Source organism: Electrophorus electricus, chromosome 4 (genome assembly GCF_041902795.1).
Source record: "Electrophorus electricus isolate QZ-2024a chromosome 4, ASM4190279v1, whole genome shotgun sequence".
NCBI classification, from domain to species: domain Eukaryota; kingdom Metazoa; phylum Chordata; class Actinopteri; order Gymnotiformes; family Gymnotidae; genus Electrophorus; species Electrophorus electricus.
In genome coordinates, this window is record NC_137500.1 from 32,192,501 (window position 1) to 32,214,163 (window position 21,663).

The 21,663-nt window shown below is 43.4% G+C and overlaps 3 protein-coding genes and 1 long non-coding RNA gene across 6 annotated transcripts in view; 1 reads left to right on the top strand and 3 right to left on the bottom strand.

Moving 5' to 3' along the window:
* The window catches only part of LOC118240989 (uncharacterized), a 5,442-nt gene extending 3,141 nt beyond the window's left edge, over positions 1 to 2,301 (top strand). The window contains exon 4 of the long non-coding RNA XR_004775762.2: positions 2,177 to 2,301. This is a non-coding gene — a long non-coding RNA (uncharacterized LOC118240989). The remainder of the gene's footprint in view (positions 1 to 2,176) is intronic.
* Positions 1 to 12,444, bottom strand: part of dnajc10 (DnaJ (Hsp40) homolog, subfamily C, member 10) — a 13,089-nt gene extending 645 nt beyond the window's left edge. Inside the window, exons 1-24 of one of the 3 annotated variants that reach the window (XM_081713323.1) lie at positions 12,316 to 12,430; positions 11,590 to 11,626; positions 11,161 to 11,466; positions 10,713 to 10,878; positions 10,544 to 10,594; positions 10,304 to 10,386; positions 9,552 to 9,683; positions 9,180 to 9,273; positions 8,977 to 9,054; positions 8,788 to 8,831; positions 8,519 to 8,650; positions 8,164 to 8,253; positions 7,599 to 7,709; positions 7,365 to 7,479; positions 6,917 to 7,044; positions 6,597 to 6,713; positions 5,357 to 5,458; positions 3,890 to 4,045; positions 3,508 to 3,635; positions 2,895 to 2,948; positions 2,218 to 2,365; positions 581 to 703; positions 362 to 469; positions 1 to 183 (exon numbers count right to left, since the gene is read on the bottom strand). The exon at positions 1 to 183 is cut by the window's left edge and continues 645 nt beyond it. In XM_081713323.1, the coding sequence (XP_081569449.1) occupies positions 172 to 183; positions 362 to 469; positions 581 to 703; positions 2,218 to 2,365; positions 2,895 to 2,948; positions 3,508 to 3,635; positions 3,890 to 4,045; positions 5,357 to 5,458; positions 6,597 to 6,713; positions 6,917 to 7,044; positions 7,365 to 7,479; positions 7,599 to 7,709; positions 8,164 to 8,253; positions 8,519 to 8,650; positions 8,788 to 8,831; positions 8,977 to 9,054; positions 9,180 to 9,273; positions 9,552 to 9,683; positions 10,304 to 10,386; positions 10,544 to 10,594; positions 10,713 to 10,878; positions 11,161 to 11,379 (2,391 nt within the window). In that variant the 5' untranslated portion in view covers positions 11,380 to 11,466; positions 11,590 to 11,626; positions 12,316 to 12,430 and the 3' untranslated portion in view covers positions 1 to 171. Of the gene's footprint in view, positions 184 to 361; positions 470 to 580; positions 704 to 2,217; positions 2,366 to 2,894; positions 2,949 to 3,507; positions 3,636 to 3,889; positions 4,046 to 5,356; positions 5,459 to 6,596; positions 6,714 to 6,916; positions 7,045 to 7,364; positions 7,480 to 7,598; positions 7,710 to 8,163; positions 8,254 to 8,518; positions 8,651 to 8,787; positions 8,832 to 8,976; positions 9,055 to 9,179; positions 9,274 to 9,551; positions 9,684 to 10,303; positions 10,387 to 10,543; positions 10,595 to 10,712; positions 10,879 to 11,160; positions 11,467 to 11,589; positions 11,627 to 12,304 lie in introns of all 3 variants that reach the window. The other 2 variants (XM_027022434.3, XM_027022441.3) reach the window with 2 other exon arrangements.
* An 855-nt stretch (positions 12,445 to 13,299) lies between these two features.
* On the bottom strand, positions 13,300 to 15,944 carry cxcr2 (chemokine (C-X-C motif) receptor 2). The gene is made up of 2 exons (XM_027022454.3): positions 15,455 to 15,944; positions 13,300 to 14,898 (listed from the first exon to the last, which is right to left on the bottom strand). The coding sequence occupies exons 1-2, from the start codon at positions 15,455 to 15,457 to the stop codon at positions 13,864 to 13,866; spliced, it is 1,038 nt and encodes a 345-aa protein (XP_026878255.2). The 5' UTR covers positions 15,458 to 15,944; the 3' UTR covers positions 13,300 to 13,863.
* Positions 15,945 to 16,086: 142 nt separating this feature from the next.
* Positions 16,087 to 18,486, bottom strand: cxcr1 (chemokine (C-X-C motif) receptor 1). The gene is made up of 2 exons (XM_027022386.3): positions 18,166 to 18,486; positions 16,087 to 17,360 (listed from the first exon to the last, which is right to left on the bottom strand). The coding sequence occupies exons 1-2, from the start codon at positions 18,170 to 18,172 to the stop codon at positions 16,276 to 16,278; spliced, it is 1,092 nt and encodes a 363-aa protein (XP_026878187.2). The 5' UTR covers positions 18,173 to 18,486; the 3' UTR covers positions 16,087 to 16,275.
* Positions 18,487 to 21,663: the final 3,177 nt, after the last annotated feature.

Consider the following 21,663-nt stretch of genomic DNA (forward strand, 5'->3'; position numbering starts at 1 on the left):
GTTTGAACACAAGGCTGAGGTAAACTCGCTTTCTTCTGGTAGAGCGTTCGCCTCACCAGAGTGGTTGACATTGGTGTGTGTGTGTGCACGCAACACCACGGTCCGTCCCATCTCGGTATCCCGCAGGCCAAAATAGTCGGTGAAGAATGAGATTTGAAAACGAGTAATGTCTTACAGTTCATCCTGAAACACAAAAACAAACCAGACGGAGTCTCAATAGCTAAATGATGTGTTTAGCACAGCCACCGGATTAAGTTATCCCGCCACCGTGAGTGTAAACAAACAGAAAGGCCTCCTGCGTGTCAGGGGTTATTCCAGCCTGCCGTGTTCAGTTTCAACCCTACATGTCCTGCTCCATTACCTTAAGTTTGGATTTGGTATGCTGAGCCAGCTGCTGCAGTCTCTGGTGGATGACATCAGCGATGACAGCAGAGTCACGGCTGTCAACATACTCACCTCCATGTCCTCGCTGCGTGAGTGAGACAGAGAAAAACAGGAATGTGTGTATATAAGTGTAAGAAGGCTGTGGGTGTGCGTGTGTGTGTGTGTGTGGGGGGGGGGGGGGCAGGGTGGCACTTACCCGCGTGGTGCCGAGGTAGGGGTAGAAGCGGACCGTGGGGTAGGCTGTGATTCCCGCACTCTGACATGTCTGGTAGTGCGCCTGACAGTCCACCTTCCCTGCCCTCACTGTCCCCTTTAGCATCTGCAGGTTATGAAAAACGCATTCATAACACACCAGTCCAGACCGCCACTTTCCCATCAACACTCTCCCAGTCCACTCACGTTAGAGCATGCTCACTCATACACCAGAGAGGACCCTGCATACAGGACAGAAGTCACAGTGGGTGTGGAGAAACACACGACCCACCGTCATTAATGCACCTGAGCCAAATACCACACCAATGACTGCTCACCAACTCCAGCCAACAAAATTAAGAAATGTAATATTTTTTAATACGTTATTTCCGTTTAATCAGGACCTCTCCATCTGTTTCTGATGATGAATCATCACTGTGTTCTTTGGGTTGTTACCACAGGCACAAACGAGAACAACCCCCCCTCCCCCAATATGATATGGATGATGCAGATCACATTTAGCAACATGAGGACTCCATTGTGTGGTCCCACACCTGCCCACCAAGATGTATAAGATCCAGCAACAACCCAACTCAGAGTGTGTAGGGCAAGGACTGGATTAAAAAATAAAAAACGATGTCAGAAATAGCGTTCAGGGCAAATAGGGAAGCATCTGAAGGCACAGTCACTCTGATCAGAGACAGGATGTGAACACGCACACGCAACTGTGAAGTCAGTTTGGCCAATCTCATTACTGCAACAGAGAAAATACGCAGGAAGGCAGATTGGTGCATGTCTGACAGCACGCGTGTACAGGTGACTTCCTGTTGAAAGGAATCACAAAATCACTGTCAAACTGGCACTTTATGTATTTATTTTTTAATTTTTGACTTGCAATCCAAAATTCACACGTCTGCTTCTCAAGTGTCATTTGTGAGTTATTCACACCTTCAGTTATAGGCACAGATTAGCACTTTGCATGTGCAGTTTTGATTGGTTAGATCCACCGCTAGTCTGTAGCTGATCAGATGGCTAACTGGAGCTCCATTAGACTTACAGGTTAAACTTCCATGTGAAGGTTTTTTTTAATTGGTTTTAATTTTATGAAAAATGCAACAAACCATTTTCCAGATTAGTTTCTACATTAGGTGCCTTCCAGATTATTTAAAACCAACCCCCTAATCTCTCTGGAGCCCTTCGGAAAAATCTGTCTAACTGCAGAAGTTGCAATAAATCGCTGCATTACCAGGATTTTATTAAAAAAATAAACCATGAAATGAGTAAAATATAGTTTATAATCACAACATGAACATTGCAAAATCAAATATTAGGATTCTTAATCATAATACGAGGACTGTATTCACAGAACACACACAATCACATCTGACAATTTGCGAAATCAATCTAATTGTTGCATTTATAAACAATTCCTCTTGACAGGAAAGAGAACTCCAGCAGCGGAGCTGTTTCTGTGAAGGCTCTCGGCATTTTATGGGTTAATGCATCACAGCTGGGGGAAAGAAAACCCACTAAACTATGCAGTGCAGGGGCTTCCCATGCAGGTGCTTCCTCAATCTCAAGACTTGTTTGTACTTTGTAGTGATGCTGGACTCGGACAGGAAGTAGGAGAGATAGCCATACCCGAGCGAGAACCTCAAACTCCGGGGCAAAATGCTGGCATGGGCCACACCATGGGGCGTAGAAATCCAGCACCCAGTGCTCCTGGCCTTCCAGAACCTTCCTTCTAAAATCTTCGGGTGACAGATCCACAGATGCCCGGGGCAAGTAGCTGTGAAAACAGCAGGTCAGTTTTGAGTTGCTAGTCTTCAAGTGTCACGGTCAAGATTGTATTCCTTATTTTTCTAGAAAAAACCTGACCGAAATCAAGTTTACTAAATGTCCCCAATACCCCAACTTGGCGGAGATGTGTTTCTGTTGTACTGGAGCCACAAATCTGCTACAGCTAACAGTAACATTAACACATTACTAAACCGTTTCGCACCACAACCAGTTTTAAATCCAGCAGCAGTTCCAGGCTGGATGAAGACACTGTCGTTTACAGAAATAAATCGTCTCAACAGTAAGCGACAGCTGAAACTTTACGGGAGCCGTCTTGGCCAACAGGAATTACAACCCTGCTCAAATGTGTCTATAGACACTAAACCTGTTTTTTTTAGTTGATTTGAATGAAATGAAATGACATCTTAGCAACGTTGTTTAAAGCAGGTGTAAGTCTGAAGAACTAAATCAGGTGTGCTCGAACCTGATGCCTTGAAAACGTGCAGTACCAGGGTAGCAGCGAGCATTCTGGAGCTTACCTGAGGGCCCATGTCTTGAGTGAGTGGGCATCTCTGTGCCAACCTTTATAGTCACTGTGGGACAAAAAGGAACAAGGAGCTCGTTATAGATGTTATGGTACATGAGACATCTCTGCATATTAGAGGAGTGTGTCTCCTGTTAGGGTTGACATGTCACGGTGCACAAGACACCTCAACGTACTAGAGGAGTGTGTTTACTGATAGGGGTGACGGAGTCCATTTGCCTCATTATGACAAGCAGTGTAATGCAAAAAGGCAGAAACTACTGGATTGTGTAAAGGGGCCAACGTGAGTGTTGTAATACTGTGGTAGTGAATGTGCAGAATGGTCTCTGCGGTTGAGTGAAACAGCCAAAGATTAGTGTGTATGTGTAAACTGCTTTCATTGGCGCTCTCAGTGATCTAGTGTTAGTGTATGCGTGTGAGAACTGGTATGTGTGGTTTAGTACAGGATGTGAAATTCTACAATAAACCATAATACTGCCATAATGAACCATTAAAACGCAGCTGTGAAACTCCCATTTCTGGCTGCAACGCTACGGCCGTCAGAGTGCTGTGTGAAGTCAGGGCGTCTGTGTGAGCAGTGACAGTGAAGTGTCTAGTAGCAGTCATACTGGTACTGGTCTCGGCGGTTCTGGGGGAAGAGGCGAATCTCTGGGTAAGCGCGTACACTCTCACTCTGACAGAACGAATGGTGCTTCTGACAGTCCACCGTACCCACGTTTATCAGCCCACTCAGCATCTGTGTGTACACACACACACACACACACACACACACACACACAATCTCAGTAAACAAAAAATAAAAGAAAAAGCATTTTTACATTTTTAGAAACACAAATTAGACTTTTTAAAAATTAAGATAGACACTTTGCCAGTCTGTTATGAATAAGAGGTATGTATGAACATGGCATATTATCTCAGACCATATCCTGCCATAAGCACCGATCAGTTCACCACCGGCTAATGGAAGTCACATGGCAGTAGTGGGGGTACCCGAGCGAGCCGTCTCCACTCGGGAAGCAGGGCCTGACACGGCCCGCACCACGGCGCGTAGAAGTCCACCACCCATGTCTCTGCGTGCTTCCTCCTCCTCACCAGCTCCTGAAACGTCTCCGGGGTCAGCGTCACCACCACCGGGTTTGCCAGATCCTACAATACACACCATCGCGCGCTCGTGAGCAAGAGACTGAATTTGACTCCATTAAGGGTGAACGATATATCATTGGTAACGAATATTATGATTTCAACCTCAGTGATACTGATACTGCAGAAGAGTGCCACACGCACGTGAGAATTTATGACCAGTTGGAGACTTGGGCTTTGATCAGGGGCCCAGCAGTGGCAACCTGGGAGTTGTGGGATCTGAACTGGCACCCTCCTGATTACAAGTGAAATACCTTAACCACTGAGATACCACTGATTCACCAAGCATAAATACATTATTTTTTATTATATCATTATTAATTAAAAAAATAACAAAACATACTAACATGATTGAAACTGTAAGTCCCTCTGAATAAAATAATCTGCCAAGTAAATAAAACGTAAAACAAACAGACTACATAAGAGGACTAGCCCCAGGTTGTGTCAGGTAACCGTGATTGTAGTGGGCAGTGCAGGAACAAAGATCTGGAGGCGCCCTGGGACATAAGGTGTTCTGTCAGGGTCCGCTTGATCTTCTGATGTCACATGAGATGAAACAGAGCAGGAAGACTGATAAGGATTAATACCAATATAAAACATTGGTATAAATCCTTATAGACAAAATGTTCTATTGTCTTTACAACAGTTTCTGTTGTGGTCTGGTGTTGACCAGAGTAGTGCTGAGTCTTGGTTCCTCTCGAGGTTTCTCCCTCGTTCTCTTAGGGAGTTTTTGCTTGCCACGGTCACCCTTGGCTTGTTCACCGGGGGGGCTCGGACACCCGTAAAGCTGCTTTGTAATGATTTTGGCCTTTTTAATCTGTTGTAAAAAAGTGCTTTAGAAATACATTTAGCTTTGACTTTGACTATAGTGCAGGACACTACAGCACAACTGCATTCAGTGTCTTCCATCCTGGTATGTGGATTTATTAAATATTGGATGTTTAAATGCTGTATTATTTTTTAAATATTGGAATTTTTTTACCTTTCACCTCTCATATTTTAGGATTTCATTTAATTTTTTTAAATTCATTTTAATATTTGAATGATTATAATTTCCCTCATCATTTTAATAATTTGCTTTATTTTATTATTATTTTCTTGTTATTTCTTTCTAGATTTTCAGATTATTTTGAGATGAATCAGATGCCAAGACGTGGCTGTCAGTAAGGCAAGGGCTGCACTGGGACAGAAAAGGAACGTGTGTGAAAGAAAACCGCACACAGCGCATCTCACCGGGAGGAGCCAGGCCTGAACGAGACGGCTCTGTACCTGACAAAGGGTTGGGTCCGTATCCGACACGGACACACCTCAGCTCACCTGTACGAACTCCAGGATGCCGTCGGCGGAATGGTGACCCTCGTACTCATGAACACTGGACTTGTTGAAGACGACAGTTGTTGGGTACGCGTTAATGTTGTACTGAAAGAGAAAAGAGGCACGAGGATGGAAGATGGGTGACTCGTGTAGGTTAGATTTTTGTTTTAGGAAAATGTAAAAATTGTATTTAAGCCATTTGTATGCTCAGAAAGGTCATTCTATAGACCTATAGTTTTCATTTTTATAATTTTTTGCATTTTGTCATTTATTGTTATATTGTCTGCTTCTGTGATTGAAAACAGTAGTGACACACTCTCTCAAAACACCTTCATCATCACAGTTTTCAGAATTCTCTCTAGTTTCCTGTAGAAAATTGTTCAGATGGTTGTCAGTTGCACTGCTATCAGTATTAAATCAGCACAGTGAAATTTAACAGGAAACTTCAGCTGTGCATCTGCTCAGCTACAAGCAGGTTCTGATCACGACCAAAGAATTCTCATTAGCAAGCAGCAGACTGAACAAACAGTGATAACAAGTTTGAAATACATACTATACACAGTACTATGCTTGGGGAAAAAAAACTGCTGTGACAAACCAGTGTCACTTTTTTCATTAAAATCAGACCAAAATACCAAAAAAAATACAGCAGGAACCCGTTATTTTCAACACCAGCAACATCCAAATACATTTTTGGGGGAGTGTGTCCTGACAGGAGCAAACAAGCATGGACCAAGTAAACACTACAGTTTTCATATGATGGCTTCCAAAGCTGGGTAGAAAACTCTGGGGGTTCCACCATTACCCCACAGGGGGCAGAGAAATCCCTGAGGTGCCTGAGGACTGAAGTGTAACAAACTGAAGACATTCTCTCTTCCCAACGAGGAGACGGTTATTGTGATATTTAAAAGATTGAGAAAACATTTGCCAGTGAGGAGAAACTTTTGTGCCAGTACTCACTTATATTTACAGAACTATTTTTTCCACATATCGGTTTATAAATTAAAAACTGAAAACTGATGTGCTGTTCAGTTCAATTAAGGTTCTTTAAAAAGGAGTTATTTCAGCTTGTAGCATATTCAAATGCAGAATAAGAATGCAAAGTGACCCTCAGACTGGTAACAGGAATTTATCCTCACTTACAATGTGCATTTGTATGATGGTTTGTTTTTAATTTCACACCATCAAATGAACATCAGTCAGACAGCATGAAACTCCACAGGACTCTGTGTGTAGGACTCACCATGCTACAGAGGCCCTGGTGTATGGTACAGTCCAAAGTGCCAAACTTCATCTGTCCGTGTAGCTGGATGGAGGCTTTCCTGAGCTCAGGAAGCAAAGCACGACAGGGGGGACACCACTGAAGTACACACACACACACACACACACACAAAATGTTAGCTGTGCAAATGTGTGTCTTCATGATTAAATAAACATAAATGAACATAAATTTATGTTAAATTCACATAAAAATAAATGTTAATTAGTAAGTAAACAGATAAAGGAGTGAAACATTTATCGGGGGGGGGTTGTTCGGTTTTCTTTTGGGGTGGTAGAACTCACAGGGGCAAAGAAATCGACCAGCCAGGGCACCTTCTCGTCACGGGGGAAGTTCTCCGGCCGCAGGGTTGTGACATGGGCGCTAACACTTTCCTTCGCAAACGCCACGATGTTGTACAGCGCGTCTTTACCTGAGGGCAGGAGGGGGCGGGAACGGGCAGACAAAGACGCTTACGGGCCCAGCTAAATGCCAATCAGAGCCAACCGCTGTAGACAGCCATGCCTCTATGCTGACTGGCACCATCATCTTCCAATCGTCATCAACCATGTGAACGTTAGCAGTTTCAGATACGACTTTAGTTTACTTCAGTGCAACACCAAACAAAAATGTAAAAAGAACACATTGCTTCCAAAAGGAAACCGGTGTTTTCTAATGATGAGGAAACAGAGTCACCTACCGCACTGTGAGTGCAGGTGAGGTTTGGTGTATTAAAGGGTTATGTGAAAATACCGTGATGGATCTCAAAGTCGTGAATGCCAAGGCCTTTGAAGACGGCCACGCAGGGCTTCTGGATGTAGAGAGAGGCACACAACTGCGCCTCCGACAGACAGTCCACCTTCCCTACCTGCACACACAGCAGGGAGGTGCACACCACTGAATATGGGAAACTGCACGTTAGATAGAATACAGTAGGAAATCACGGCACACAGAAACTAAGGACTAGAAAATGTGGCATCTCTGAACCTGGATGTGAGCATCTCGGAGGAGAGCACCAAGCTTTTTGTACTCGTGCACAGCGGCGCTGTTCCCCCCAAATACAAAACTGACCAGCCAGCGATGATGAGCCAACTTGTCCTGAAATCAGTTCAATCAAAATCAATCAGTGGACTTAGTTACTGCAACAGAACTGCAGTGTCCTGGAGGATGGAAGACTCAAACACAATACAGGCAACACTGAGCTCTGCTCTCTCTGTGTGTGTGTGTGTGTGGGCAAGTTTCAGCACACACCCATGCACCCACACCCACATGCACCCACCCACGCACGCACGCACCCACCCACGCACGCACCCACCCACACCAACACTCCCAGCAAAACAGATCCATTACTACAAAATCATTTGTCTTCATAGCCATAACTACACAATCACTTATGTACGTATCTGTTATTAGACAAACTAGCTACCACACATACCCACTCAGGTGCATAATCAATACTACACATAACCACTCATGTTCACAGTCAATACCACACATACCCACTAGTGTTTATATCAATAACTACAAAACCAGTCACGCTGACATCCCTTACCTCAAAGCTGTTCTTGGTGAGAGTCTCCAGATCAGGCATGTGCTGCAACACCTGTAGGTAGATCTCTCTGGCATCCAGTGTCTTCAGAAACTACATGACAAAAACCCTAGTCACTTAGCAGCTAAAGAAAGAAAACCACACTCAAAGAAGGTAGAACCACATTCCTACCTGAGGATCTGACTAAACATATCACAAATACACGTTATTACACTTTTAACATCATGATGTTTTCATTGTAAGCCTAAATGAGACTACACTGAGTGATATAATTAATAGTAAACAAAAATGTAAACATTGTAGTATAACAACAACAAAAAACAAACAGACAGACAGACCAGCTGAAAGGACAGGTTACCAGCACGCTGCCCTCCTGGGTGAGTGAGCTGTCGGGGGGGAACAGGGCTGTGGTGCTGGAGGTGACGTCAAAGCTTCCACACAAATCCGTGTGCATGGTGCAGTCAATCCAGCCTACCTTCACCAGCCCGTCCTGTAGAGACACATCACACACACGCACAACACTTCCATTCCAGCAGCTGTCACTGCACTGACCACTACAGAGTGGTGGGAAGCTTTTGCAGGGTGTGCCATTAGGAATAATCACAGCACAAAGGAAATATGGCCTACCAACATTCCAGCAAGCTTCTGTCTTGTCTGTGACTCCAGGCAGTCTGTTGTAAAGTAAAAAAAAAAAAAAAAAAACATCCAATGAAAAACTTTTACTGAACAGCCTGCATATCTTATTGAGAAGTTAATTTGCAACTTAAGAAAGCTAGAATGTAAGAATTTTTTCCTTGAGTTGAGGGGAGGTCTTACCTCCGGTGTCAGCACAAAAGGTTATGAGCCATCCAACTCTGGAGGCGAATGCCTGCTCAATCTCGGTGAAAATATTTCCTTCAAAAAACAAAAATGTAAAAAAAAAAATCTAGAACTACAGGGTATTGAGTATTTTTACACTTTAATATATGGACAGCAGTTACGACGGCTGAATGCAGCATGACGAGGGTTTGCGATGCTACCTTGCCAAAGCTCAGACACTTTGCTCGTCACAAACTGCATTGCAAACTGGGTAAGGCTGCGCTTGGACCTGTCCCCGTAGTACTTCTCTGGGTTCTGGACACAGACACACAAAATTAACAAATGCCTTTGAATTCAGGTGTAGAGCTCAAACCGTCAGAGTTACTGGCACAGCAAAACACAAGCCGTGAAGAGAGATTTTACTTTTCTCAGGACCTCTCCATTTTAGACAAACTTCCCATTTAGCGGAGACTATTTTAACGTTTAGTCTACTGTATGTCTGGACCAAGCTTGTTAATAAAATAACATTTATACAATATTGTTTTTTTGTAGAAGACGCTGCTGAAAGGGCACACGGCAGGCGTGCTGCTCACCACGCCGGCTCTGAAGACGAGAAGACTGGGGTAGCTGCTGACGCCTTTACTGCGACACAGCCTGCTGTTGTCCCCACAGTTCACCGCACCGATGCGCACCACGCCGTCCATCTCTTTAGCAAACTCCCGCCACTACATGGAGGGGCAAAAATTACAAACCAAACAATGACACACTGGGATCATTTTTCTGCAAGACTGGATATCCTATTTATATTTCCAAGAATCTAATGCTTAAATTGTTCATCGTTAGACGTGATAAGTCGGCTTTCTTTAGTTATTACACAGAAATAGTTAACAACCAACATTTTCCTTTCTTTAATATATTTAAAGAAATAAATAATATGTTTGACATTTTATATGTTTGTCATTTTTATTAGTACACAGTGGCAGTTCCAGGGAGGGGCCAGTGAGGGACAATGCCGCCATGACTACAAGCTTGGCACCCACACGCCCCTCCTAAATGAGGAGTGTTTCCTCTCTCTTGCGAACACACGGCCCCAGCTTGGCCCTCCCATTTCAAATGCACTAGAACCACCACCGATAGTACATAGAAATATCTGATAATGAACATTTTTTCAATTGTTATACGCATGTCCTACACACTACATTTCAAATATAAAATGTCATGTCAATAACGCAAAACTTCAACTTAACTGAAACACACACACACACACACACCACAACAACCACAACCACCACACACAGCAGCAGCACAGCACAGCAGTTCTGAGGAAATAAAACAGGTGACTCACCGTGGGGGCCAACTCATGACAGTGGGAACACCGGGGATAATAGAAATTCACGAACCAGACTTCTCCTGAATTGACTGCTGCGTCTGTACCAAAAAGACATACACATGCAAAACAAACCAACCAACAGATACTTGCAGATGACGCAGCTGGAGTAAAGGGTCTCTAACACAATGCAACACACGTGTGGCACTGTGTCGTCTGCTGCCAACACAATCTGTTAGAGACAAACGCTTCACTTACCAAAGTCCCCTCTGTCTAGAGTGATAACTTCAGGATCATCGTCATAAATGCCTGCAAAACAGAAGCCGTTCAATCACTCAAGTTAATAAATTGTACACATCTATACAGACAAAGTACCCTGAAAACCTATCAGCTTCTGGAAAGCGTCTGAGACTCAGGAAATAGCTACCGAAATCATATTTGTAGTAGTTCCAGCTCTCATATCTGCCTCCCTGCTGGTCGTCCTGGAGACCCTTTTCTCCATACTTGTCATACTTCTTCCTCAGGTCTTCATCCTTCAGCACCTCATATGCACGGTTGATCTTCAGGAACTTCTCGTGGGCCGTCTCATCATTCTAGAGGGACAAAAAAAAAGAAGAAAAAAAAGTGTCATGGCAACTATGGAGGTATACGGGGTGATGGAAATAACTGAAACAGGAAGCAGTGGTTTGACATTGATGTCTTTAACCTGATCTCAAATGACATTTAACCTCACTTTCATAGTTAATTCAGGTTGACAATATTTACATTAACCGACAGTATCTGACAATATTGGTCAAGTAAAGATATTGAGATTCGGTACTCGGAAGGTGCCTCAGCGTTGAAAAGACGGTAGGCCTGCATGTCAGAGCACTCACTGGGTTCTTGTCCGGGTGCATGGTCAGTGCAAGCTTCTTAAAGGCCTGCCGAACCTCACGGGTGCTAGCTTCCCTTGAAATTCCCAGTAACTTGTAGTAATCCTCATCAGAATGTATTGTGACCACCAGCCACGTTATGACGAACAAGAACATGAACGTTTTCCTTGAAGGCTTGAGACTGTGCTGGAACACCTGGAATACAGACTTCTGACGCTTCATTTTTGCACGATATTGGCTCACAGGGATTCAGTCGTGGTCTGCTTTTTATATGGTCCTAAATATTGTGATCATCGCCAACATGAAATCCTGCACACAGAAAGGAGGCAGCGTGTCAGAAAGGCGCACACACGTCTTCCTGAATAATTTTCTATGTGGAAATTAACACGCAGGCACATCGCCCGTGTTTACAGAAGGTGGAGTAGTTCAAACCTCGATAAGATACAACGGACAGCCTGAATCCTGGACGCTGCAGGATGTTAGATCAAGTGCAACGTGTGTTATTAATAGACAGTCAAGCAGCCTCGTTTTACATTTCAGTTACATCTGCTAGGTTAGCTAAGTTAGTTAGGACGGCAAGCAAAGACAAATCTAGAGCCGCCGCGGTCATCGGGGTGCCGGCTATCATTTAATTCCCGAGAAGCAACAGGTATTGCATTTAGAATCAAGTATCCTAGTGAGGTATCCTAACTTGATACCCCTGTCAACAGCGATATCGGATAAGTACAAAATAACATTACGCAAAGAAAATATTTTTAAAAATACGCGAAATCAGACGGTAAAGGCTAGATAACCAAAAATATTTATAGCTAGCTGCCTATATACCAAGTTAGTTTGCTAATAACGGGACAAGCCTAATACGAATCAGGTACATCTGATTAACTAAAAAAGCAAACGCACAGCCATTTACCCGGTCACCCTTCAGTTAAATCAACATCCATGTGTATGAATGCACAACGCTAATGTTATGGAGCTAGCTAGCCCAGCTAGCTAAATCACATCCACATCCAAAACAAGATGGGGTGCTAACTAACGTTAGCTAGCTATTATAGCTTTCCAACAGAGGCTAAACTAATCTAGCAAGCTAGCTAACGTCGCATCGTTACACGTAGTAAAGATGTTAACGTTACGGCCCATTAAAACGTACATTAGAAGTACCTTCCCAGTAGAGACGCTGTGTAACTACAGCAGTTGCTTGGTTGCTGCTACCGTCGCTGCGCGTGTTACCCAGCGCGCGCCACACAGAACGCCGGTTTTTGCCCCGGTACACGCGCGACGGCATATGACGCAACGACGGTCTTCATGCGCCACGCAATACGTACTTTCGACTGAGGTGGAGCACGAGTGTATGAATTAGTCTCTGCGTGAACCCGGTGGTCCTTGGATGTTTAGATTGGATTATTTTTTGGATTGGACGTTTGAATTTTAAGTGACAGAGCGGTTAAATGTGACATTAATTATAGTTAATTAATTGTAATTATTCATAAATCACTGTTGCCTTGTGGTTCACAAGGGGACTGACTGTGATTGTGCTGATTTTAAAATCTTTATAGAGCAGACAGTGAGGGTATTCCTTAAAGATTGTATTCTGTAATTAGAGGAGAGGTATAAAACAACGTTTCTAAAATGTATAAACCAAATGTATAGTTGATTGGGCACAGATATGTTTGGGGGGTTTTTTTGGTCTTGTTTGTTTGTTTTATTTCTGAATATGTGGGCTTTAGGGGGGACACCTCAGGCCAGTTTTAATCTGCCCCAGGTTTTTGTCTTAGCCCCTTAAAAAAATTCACAATCCATGTTTTCCAAAAATAGGCATCTGTTACTTCTATTTTGTTACAAACACACCCAACCTGTCCCTGGAGAGACCAGGGAACTTCACGCAGCAGACCTACCTAGAAGTACTAAGATATTTCAGAAAGAGGGTAGTTCATTTAGGATAGAATCCTGAGTACTCTGTAAACCCTGTCTGTGTGTGTGTGTGTGTGGGGGGGGGGGGGTGCATGGTAGCTCAGTGTTAACACAGGTATAAACTCAGAACCACAGAACCATCCTTTCAAACAGGATAAGGTTGTTTTTATAGATCATTCACTGATAAAGTTTTTTTTTTGTACATTGTTTGTGTAGTCTCGGTATGATTAAAAATGAAGACTTAAAATCTGCATGAATAAGCAGAATTACATGTTTATTTTATTTACGTTATTATAGACACATATATTATAGAAACCTAACAGTTTCTGTAATAACATGAAGTTTTGTAATAACATTCTGTAATAACATTTTATTTTGTAGCTCAGTGTTAACACAGCCCACAAAGTCTGAACTCAGAACCACAGAACCATCCTTTATAAACAGGATAAGGTTGTTTTTATAGATCATTCTTTGATAAAGTTTTTTGTACATTGATTGTGTAGTCCAGGTATGATTAAAAATGAAGATTTAATATCTGCATGAATGAGCAGAATTACATGTTTATTTTATTTAGCAGATTTTATTTCATAAACGAATGAGCTGATCCAAAATCATGACCATAAATGACTGGGAATATAAAATAAAAAAAAACAATGAAAGAAAAATGTAACGAAAGGGCAACTTACAACTGACGAAAATTAAACTGCAGTTTTTGTTGTTTTTTTTAATGTCAATACACACTCCCCTGCGTCCAGGCTTGCTGTGCCTGCCGTGTCTGTGAGCTTTGTCCCTGTGCATCTACAGTGTGATAGATGTCATTCGTGAGTTTCCCGAGCTGCTGGGGGAGCCCAGCCCGTACCTGGAGAGAACCATTCTGCTCACCAGACCCCTCTTGACCAGGGACATCAGGAAGTGGTTGCGGAACTTCTTGCCGATGAAGGCATAGAGTATGGGGTTTATGGCGCAGTGGGTGAAGGCCAACGCCTCAGTGACCTGCAGGGCCTCCTCCATCTGAGTCTGGAAGTTGCATGTGTTCTGGATCATCTGACTACGCATCAGTGTGTCAATGAAGTTGGTGATGTTATTGGGCAGCCAGCAGAAGAGGAACGCCAGTACCACACACAGGATAACCCGCATGGCCTTGTGCTTCTGGCTGTTGCGTGAGTGGAAGAGGGTTCCTACTGTCCAGCTGTAGCAGAAGAGCATGACAGTGAGGGGGAGGAAGAAGCCCAGCGTGTGACGCAGCACACGTAGGCTCACGCGCCATGCCTCGACCGCCTCCGCCGTCACGTTCTCGTAGCACACTATGATGTCGTAGCCGGTCATCAACAGCGCCTCCCGCTTCACCACGACGGGCATCGCCAGCACGCATGCACCCAGCCACACCGCGCCGCACACCAGACGCACCACCCGCCGTTGGCTGCAGACGAACTGCGTCGCCTTGACGATGGCCATGTAGCGGTCGATGCTGATGCAGGCCAGCAGGAAGACGGAGCCGTAGAAGCTAGCCTCCTGCACGCCGGAGAGCAGCTTGCACAGGTGGGTGCCGAACACCCAGCTGGAGGTGTAGATGTAGACCGCCCAGAACGGCAGTGTGAGCGAGAAGAGCAGGTCGGCCACAGCCAGGTGCATCAGGAAGATGTCGGTGGACGTCCGGCGGTTCTCCATCAGGCACACCACGTAGATCACCACGCTGTTCCCCAGCAGACCCAGGAAGAACACAACCAGGTAGACCACTGCCACACCGGTGCTGTCTTTGCCAGATACCATGTGACAGGGTGAGAAGTCCTCACCTATGTAGCTTTCGTTGTCATTCAGATCTGATGTGTTCCACTGTAAAGGAAGACAAGCCATCACCAGTGCAAAAGCATAACAGTAAGCAGCATAAGCATCATAAAGAACAGGAGACCATAGTAACATTGGCATGCTCAAGCTCATCTCAAGCTCATCTCAAGCTCATCTCAAGATCATCGTCACGTCTACCAGCCACCGATCATTGCAAACTCACTTCATTACCTTCAGGACCTCTCATGACTTTGCTCTAAAACTATAACTTTAACACCACTGAAAATATATAAAACATATATACATATATCAAATAATTACATGCATGTGTGTATTTTTAATTTATTTTAAATATACATGCACAAATGTTTTGCTGATACATGTATTTATTAAATGTGTAACAACAGACCTATAAAATACACCACCAAAAACCTACAATGTAATTAAAATATTATTAAAATTTATTTCACACTCATCAGGTTTTTTTTTTTCTTTCTTCAATTTCTTTTCTTCAACTGCTTCTCTTTTTTTTGTCATTTATCAGTCATCAAGGACATCAAGATTTTTTCGATCATATTGTCTCGGTAACCGTACGAACTCTCACCATTCTGTTGGCGTCTGTGTGGACGAGCTTTGTGAAGGACTCGTTCAGGTGCACTGGACCCAGCTCGCGCACTGTGCTATTGGCGAATGAGCACACACAGCTTGCACTAGAGCAATTACCACGCGCACCTCGTTCAGAATGTAAAAAAATAGAATTTTTTTTTTTGTCATATTCTTCCTGTTGTGTGCAATCAATGGTACACACATATGTGCCAAGATATGATTAGCAGTTTCACAACAGTGACAAAGAACTTGAAGATCGGTGGCATTGCAAGAAAATTTTTTTAGCGGAATTTGCTCGCCAGTTTAAACTGATTACTTACATCTGTTGGGAATTCATTTTTGACACGCGCTGGACGTCGTATTTAAACATTACTATCCTGCAAAGCACAAATGTAGTGCGCAAACTGTCAACTGTGTAAACATCTGCACAGTTGTGTTAACAGAATTTTACATGGAAGGCAACGGCCTGATTGCTGCTGCTGTTTTTACATGAAGAGTGGGGACATTAAAAATTCTCCTTTCAAAAGCCCAATTTTGTAGAGTACATTGAGAAAAGAGAAAAAAAGAAACTTAACGATCACTGGCCACTAGGGGGCAATAAGACACAAAAACAGCAGCGTATTCATATATATATATATATATATATATATATACATATTATTTATTTATTTTTAATACAACTAATTTAATTCATTCGTTTAAAAAGCTTTGCACACGGGGAGCGTATAACTAAATATGTACATTTAATGCTTAGTTGTTTTGTTCTTCATTTGTATTTCAACGAAGGTGATGAGTCCAGCACCGCGAGAGTCTTTGTGCTCAAAGGAAGTTGGAGGTGGCCTCAGAAGTCAGGGAGGTCGACCTACTGGACACGGACACCGATCGGCCCGCTAACACTCCCGCCTTGTGGAGCAGCTGGAACAACCTCGTCCGGAACTTCGCGCCCACGAACGCGTACAGCACGGGGTTGATGCAGCAGTGCAGCAGACCTAAGCTCTGGGTGACATATATGGCCACGTCCAAAGCCTTGTGCACCTTGCAGCTCTCCGGAATCAGCTTGGCCCTCAGCAGCGTGTCCACCACCGTGACCACGTGGTAGGGCATCCAGCAGAGGAGAAAGGCCAACACCACCAACACGATTAGCCGCATGGCCCTGTGGCGTCGGAAGCTCCGCGTGCGCAAGAGCCTGGCTACGGTCACGCCATAGCACACCGTCATGATGCCCAGCGGCAGCAGGAAGCCCAGCAGGTGGCGCAGGACGCGGGTCGCCAGGCGCAACTCGTCCGCGCGCTCCTGATGGAAGCGTTCGGCGCACATCGGTGTCCTCGAGCCGGACAGGGCGAAGACCTCATTATAGAGCGCGGGGAGTGAGAGAAAGACGCCCAGCAGCCAGACAGCCGCGCTGATGTGCCAGCTCCACAGCAGACGTTGGGCCATCCGCGACTCCACGGCCCAGACAATGACCGTGTAGCGGTCCACACTGATGCAGACCAGAAACAGGATGCTCGTGTAGAAGCTGGCTTCCTTCATCACACTGAGCAGCTTGCACATGATGTCCCCGAACAGCCAGCCCCGCACCACAGCCGTGGCGTAGAAGGGCAGTGCCAGCGCCAGAAGGCTGTCAGCCAGGGTCAGGTGAAACAGATACACGTCGGAGGGCGACAGGGCACGGATGTTATTCACTATGACCAGAACGACAGTGAGGTTCCCGAGGGTGGCCTGCAGAAAGACCACTATGTAGAAGACGCACACAGCCACACTAACGGCACCGGATATGGTCAGGGGCTGACACGGGACTGTTTTGTCATCAACCACAAAGTAGGTGATGTTCAGGAAGTCAGTGTAGTTAAATTCTTCTTCATAAAACTCGGAGAAGTTCACCAGATTGACAGAGGTGTTTGGATCTACAGTAAAAGGAGAATGAGACAGAATTGAAGTGATATTGTTGTTATTTGTCTCTGTAAAGGATATTCAGGGCAAATGATTGTTGTATATGTGTACAGGAGCATTTGTACATAAATATATATGGCCTGATGTTTTTGATGTTATGGGAATAACATATTTACAGCTCTCTCACACCTATCTATCTATCTATCCATCCATCTATCCATCCATCCATCCATCCATCCATCCATCCATCCATCCATCCATCCATCCATCTATCTATCTATCTATCTATCTATCTATCTATCTAGCTATCTAGCTAGCTAGCTAGCTAGCTAGCTAGCTCCAGAGCAACAGTATGTTTTGGACAGGGATTTTTCATCAGCTGTGCAAACAAAGTAAAATCTTAGTTTATTTCAAAGAAAATTTAAGCGTCCTTGAGTTTGAGAAAGGCGCTATATAAATGCAGCCAATAATCATTAATACTTTAATACAATTTTTTCAATATCTACATCTCTTACTACAGTGCACTGCAGTTACTCACCTGGAATCTATATATATACTTCATTTGTAGTGAACCTTTGCATGGCATGCGTATTTGTCACTGCAAATTAAGTATCATATATATCTTCTTTTATCCAAATTTTTAATCAATATTATTTTCATAGCCAAAATGAGACCCATATTAATGAAATGTTGTCTTGTTATTTTCTTTTTCATTTAAAAAAACTGAAACTAACTCTAAAAATACAGTGAAAGTATATATCAGTAAAACAAAAAACAACAAAAAAGTTTTACAAATAAAATCGATGTTAATTAACTTACCAGTCATTGTGGCTTCCCTTCTTGGCAGTATTGATGTGCAAGAGTCTTACAAGTGCATTGAACATCATCATATGAACAAACATATAGAGGTGGTGATATATCCTGTTTGCCCAATTCTGAAAACCTGAACCCAAAAGTATAACTTTCCTACCTCTCAAAGAGCCTTGATTCAAGTTCTAATTGTTACCAAGCCAACACCAAACATGAACCATTTTAGTGGTTATACCTCCAGTTTGTTTTGTTGGTTAATTTCTGATTCAGAAAATGTTTGAAGTTCAAGCTAGCTGGGTGCGTACTGGTTATGAACATGTTGAAGTTAGGGATGTCAGAGGATGTTGCATTTATTTGTCTGGAAGGAAAGCAGAAGATGTTGGAGGTTGTGCTCTCTGGGTGTTGCGCTCTCTGGGGAAGTTTCAAACACTCTTTCAGTCACAAGATGGCCACATGTGTCAGATGTGGGGTACCAGAATGACCATAACATTGAAAAAACCAAGCCTGTCACACGCTAGTGGACATGTGATTTATAATGCAAAATTAACTGGTGTTAAGCTGCACTCACCTTCAGTTTTGTTAGAAACATCTACCATACAGCTAGACTCACTGGGAGTTATCATGCGCTCCTGTATGTGTGCAGTTGAAGGCTGAAGCCCCTTGTTATGTGTCACATACAGTTTGTCAGCCATCATTTAAAAGTGTATCAGACACAGTAGTGGTGTTGGTGTGTTTACACTCTGGTCAATAGCACTGCTGGGTAGAGAGTGTTCAGACACCCCAAAAAATCCATGCGGTCAGTCCTGTGGTCAGCCACTCAGCACAGTCGGAGGGTGACTAACACCAGCTGTGCATGACAACAGCTGGTTTACAACCTCTGTCCACATAAATGTTGTTTTCAATAATTAAATGGTTTGAATTATGTGTGTAGTGAATGTATAAGAAATACTAAAATGTTGGATTTCAAAACAAAACTGAGTCCACTGTAAATGTAGTTTTTAATTTAGGGACTCTGAAAAATTGTAAAACATTTGCGTTACATCCCTCACTTGTGCAGAAACTAGACAGCAATAACACAAAAATATATATTTTTTGAACCAAAAAGTGAATTTCAGTTTTGTTGTCTTTTTTTAAAAATTTTTTATTTATTATTTTTATTTTTTATTTATTTTTAATTTTTTTCTCATGCCATTCATGCTCTAACTACAAGTTACTGTTTAACCTGGCTGGTGTGTTTAGAGCACTGTAAGTATCAGAGCTGACCCTCACCCTGTCGGAGTCGGCGTAACAATAAAGTTTGTCAACATCTTCCAAAGGTTCGCTGGAGCTTTGTACATGTGAGCGAAGACACACGAAGGTCCGCATGCTTGGAAAATACCAAGCATTACCACAGCATTTTAAACAAACAAGAAAATTTGGCAACAAGTCTCATCTGACACTTCCTGAATCCAACAAGAACATGACTGCTTGATGTCAGAGTCAAGTGGAGGTGACTATCGTCAGTGCATGGTACCTGTTCAGCATGCCACAGATGATTTAAAAAAACTGGATATAGGAACGTGTGTTCTCATATCAAAAAAGACATGTATATGGAGGTGTGGATTTATTTGTTTATGATTTTTTATTCACTTTGTAACTGCAGGTGGCACTGGTGCAGTGGTGTTCAGATTTGTGTGGATCTGTGGTGTCCCAATGTGGGAGTCAGGGTTTGGGACAATATACTGAGCACAAAAACTGCGAACATGTAGCACTGTAAGAACTCTCAAAGTGCTCACGACACCAAGCTCATAGGTTCAGTTCCCAGGGAACACAGATGCTCTCAAAATGACAAATATTTAAACTGCTCTGGATAAATGTGTCTACCAAATTCTGCCGGAAGAGTTGGTAGGCTCCAATATTACTTATCATCATATGAAATCACTTTAAAAACTCCCATCACAATACATCTTTACTGTATGGAGTTTGGAAAAAATGGGACCCCAAAACCAGACAGATAGCAACTTGTCTGCTCCGGGAGAGGAATGTTGGTGAAATCACGACCAAACAAAGGGGCACTGTGTCAACATTATCTTACACAGGGGTGTTGAAACATATTATTTACGCAGGTGACTTCAGCTTAGTTTTACCTATAGAACAGTAAGAATTAGAAGTCATTACCTGATGTTACAATTTCGTTGACTTGACGCCACTGTATTGGATAAGATATTTATGAAAACACACCCCCAATGATCCATGCCATTCACTTCTGTGTATATGAAAAGCATTGCTGTTTGTGGGTTATTTTTTCAGAAGTGAATAGCATGACTTTTCAAAATATTTTTATGGACAACCCTCTTAAACACCTCACTGCTGTCTCACATTATCCCTCTTATGTCGCAATTCCCATGCCGCTGAGCGCCATGTGACTTTATTTGAGTGTGTTTGCTTTAATTCTGGTTCCCATGGTGATGTCCACCATGTGGTTTTGTTTTGGTGAAAGTTTGTTGCGTATTTTGTTAACCTTAGCTGTGTTGGATTTAATAATGTCAGTATCACAATATCATCCTGACGTGTACCACACCTTCATCCCGTAACAATGGTCAGGAGTTCTAATTATCCGAAGGGGCTATTATGGATGTTATAGTATTTCTTAGCTAGCATGTTCCCATATCCATAATCCTCAATATGAATGCATGTACCACTCTTTAACCCTAAATTTCATATCAAAATGTCTGGTTTTGCCCAGAAGTGGGGGATGGGCTATCAGGAGACTTTTGCTCCATGGAAGCCACTCAGGCTCTTGAGAAATCACCTCAGGATTGGATTACTGTAATTCCCTCCCAGCACCCCTCCCTCTGCACCGCCACACTGCAACTACATCTCATCTAGAATGTGCCTGCACGCCATGTTTTCCACCTCCTTGTTGCGTGCCCTCCGCTGGCTCACTGTAGCGGCTCACATCAGATTTAAAACACAGACGCTTGTCTACCAAGCCGTAGCTGGACCGGCTGTCACTTACCATAAAGCACTAATCAACACCTTCCTTCACCATGCTGCCATCCAGCCTCTACTGTGACACAACTCAAACCAGCATTCCACAAGACACAGAAAACATGCACCACAAGTCTTCTCTGTGCTGGTACCCAGGTGGTGGAATGAACTTCACCTGGCTGTCCGTACTTCTGAGACCGTCAAAGCCCTTCAGTGAGTCACTGCGTGCTTAAATATGCACTAACAAAAACAAAACGGCCGTTACTGTCTTCTCTGTCACTTTATCCAGGGTTGTGGCCGCTTACCAATTTATGTTAGCGTGGGGATCTATGGTTGATAGAATCTACAAAACACTTCTGCACGTCTCTCTGGACAAGGATCTCTGCCAAAGTCTGTAAACGGGATTGAGGAGCTGAGTTTTTAGTGCTGAGTTGGCCTTCGCCACCATCACCCTTGGTCTAGACCAAATTTAGACCTACATTTCCCTAAAGCTGCGTTGGGACAATGTGTGATGGTTGCATTATGACTTACAATCTC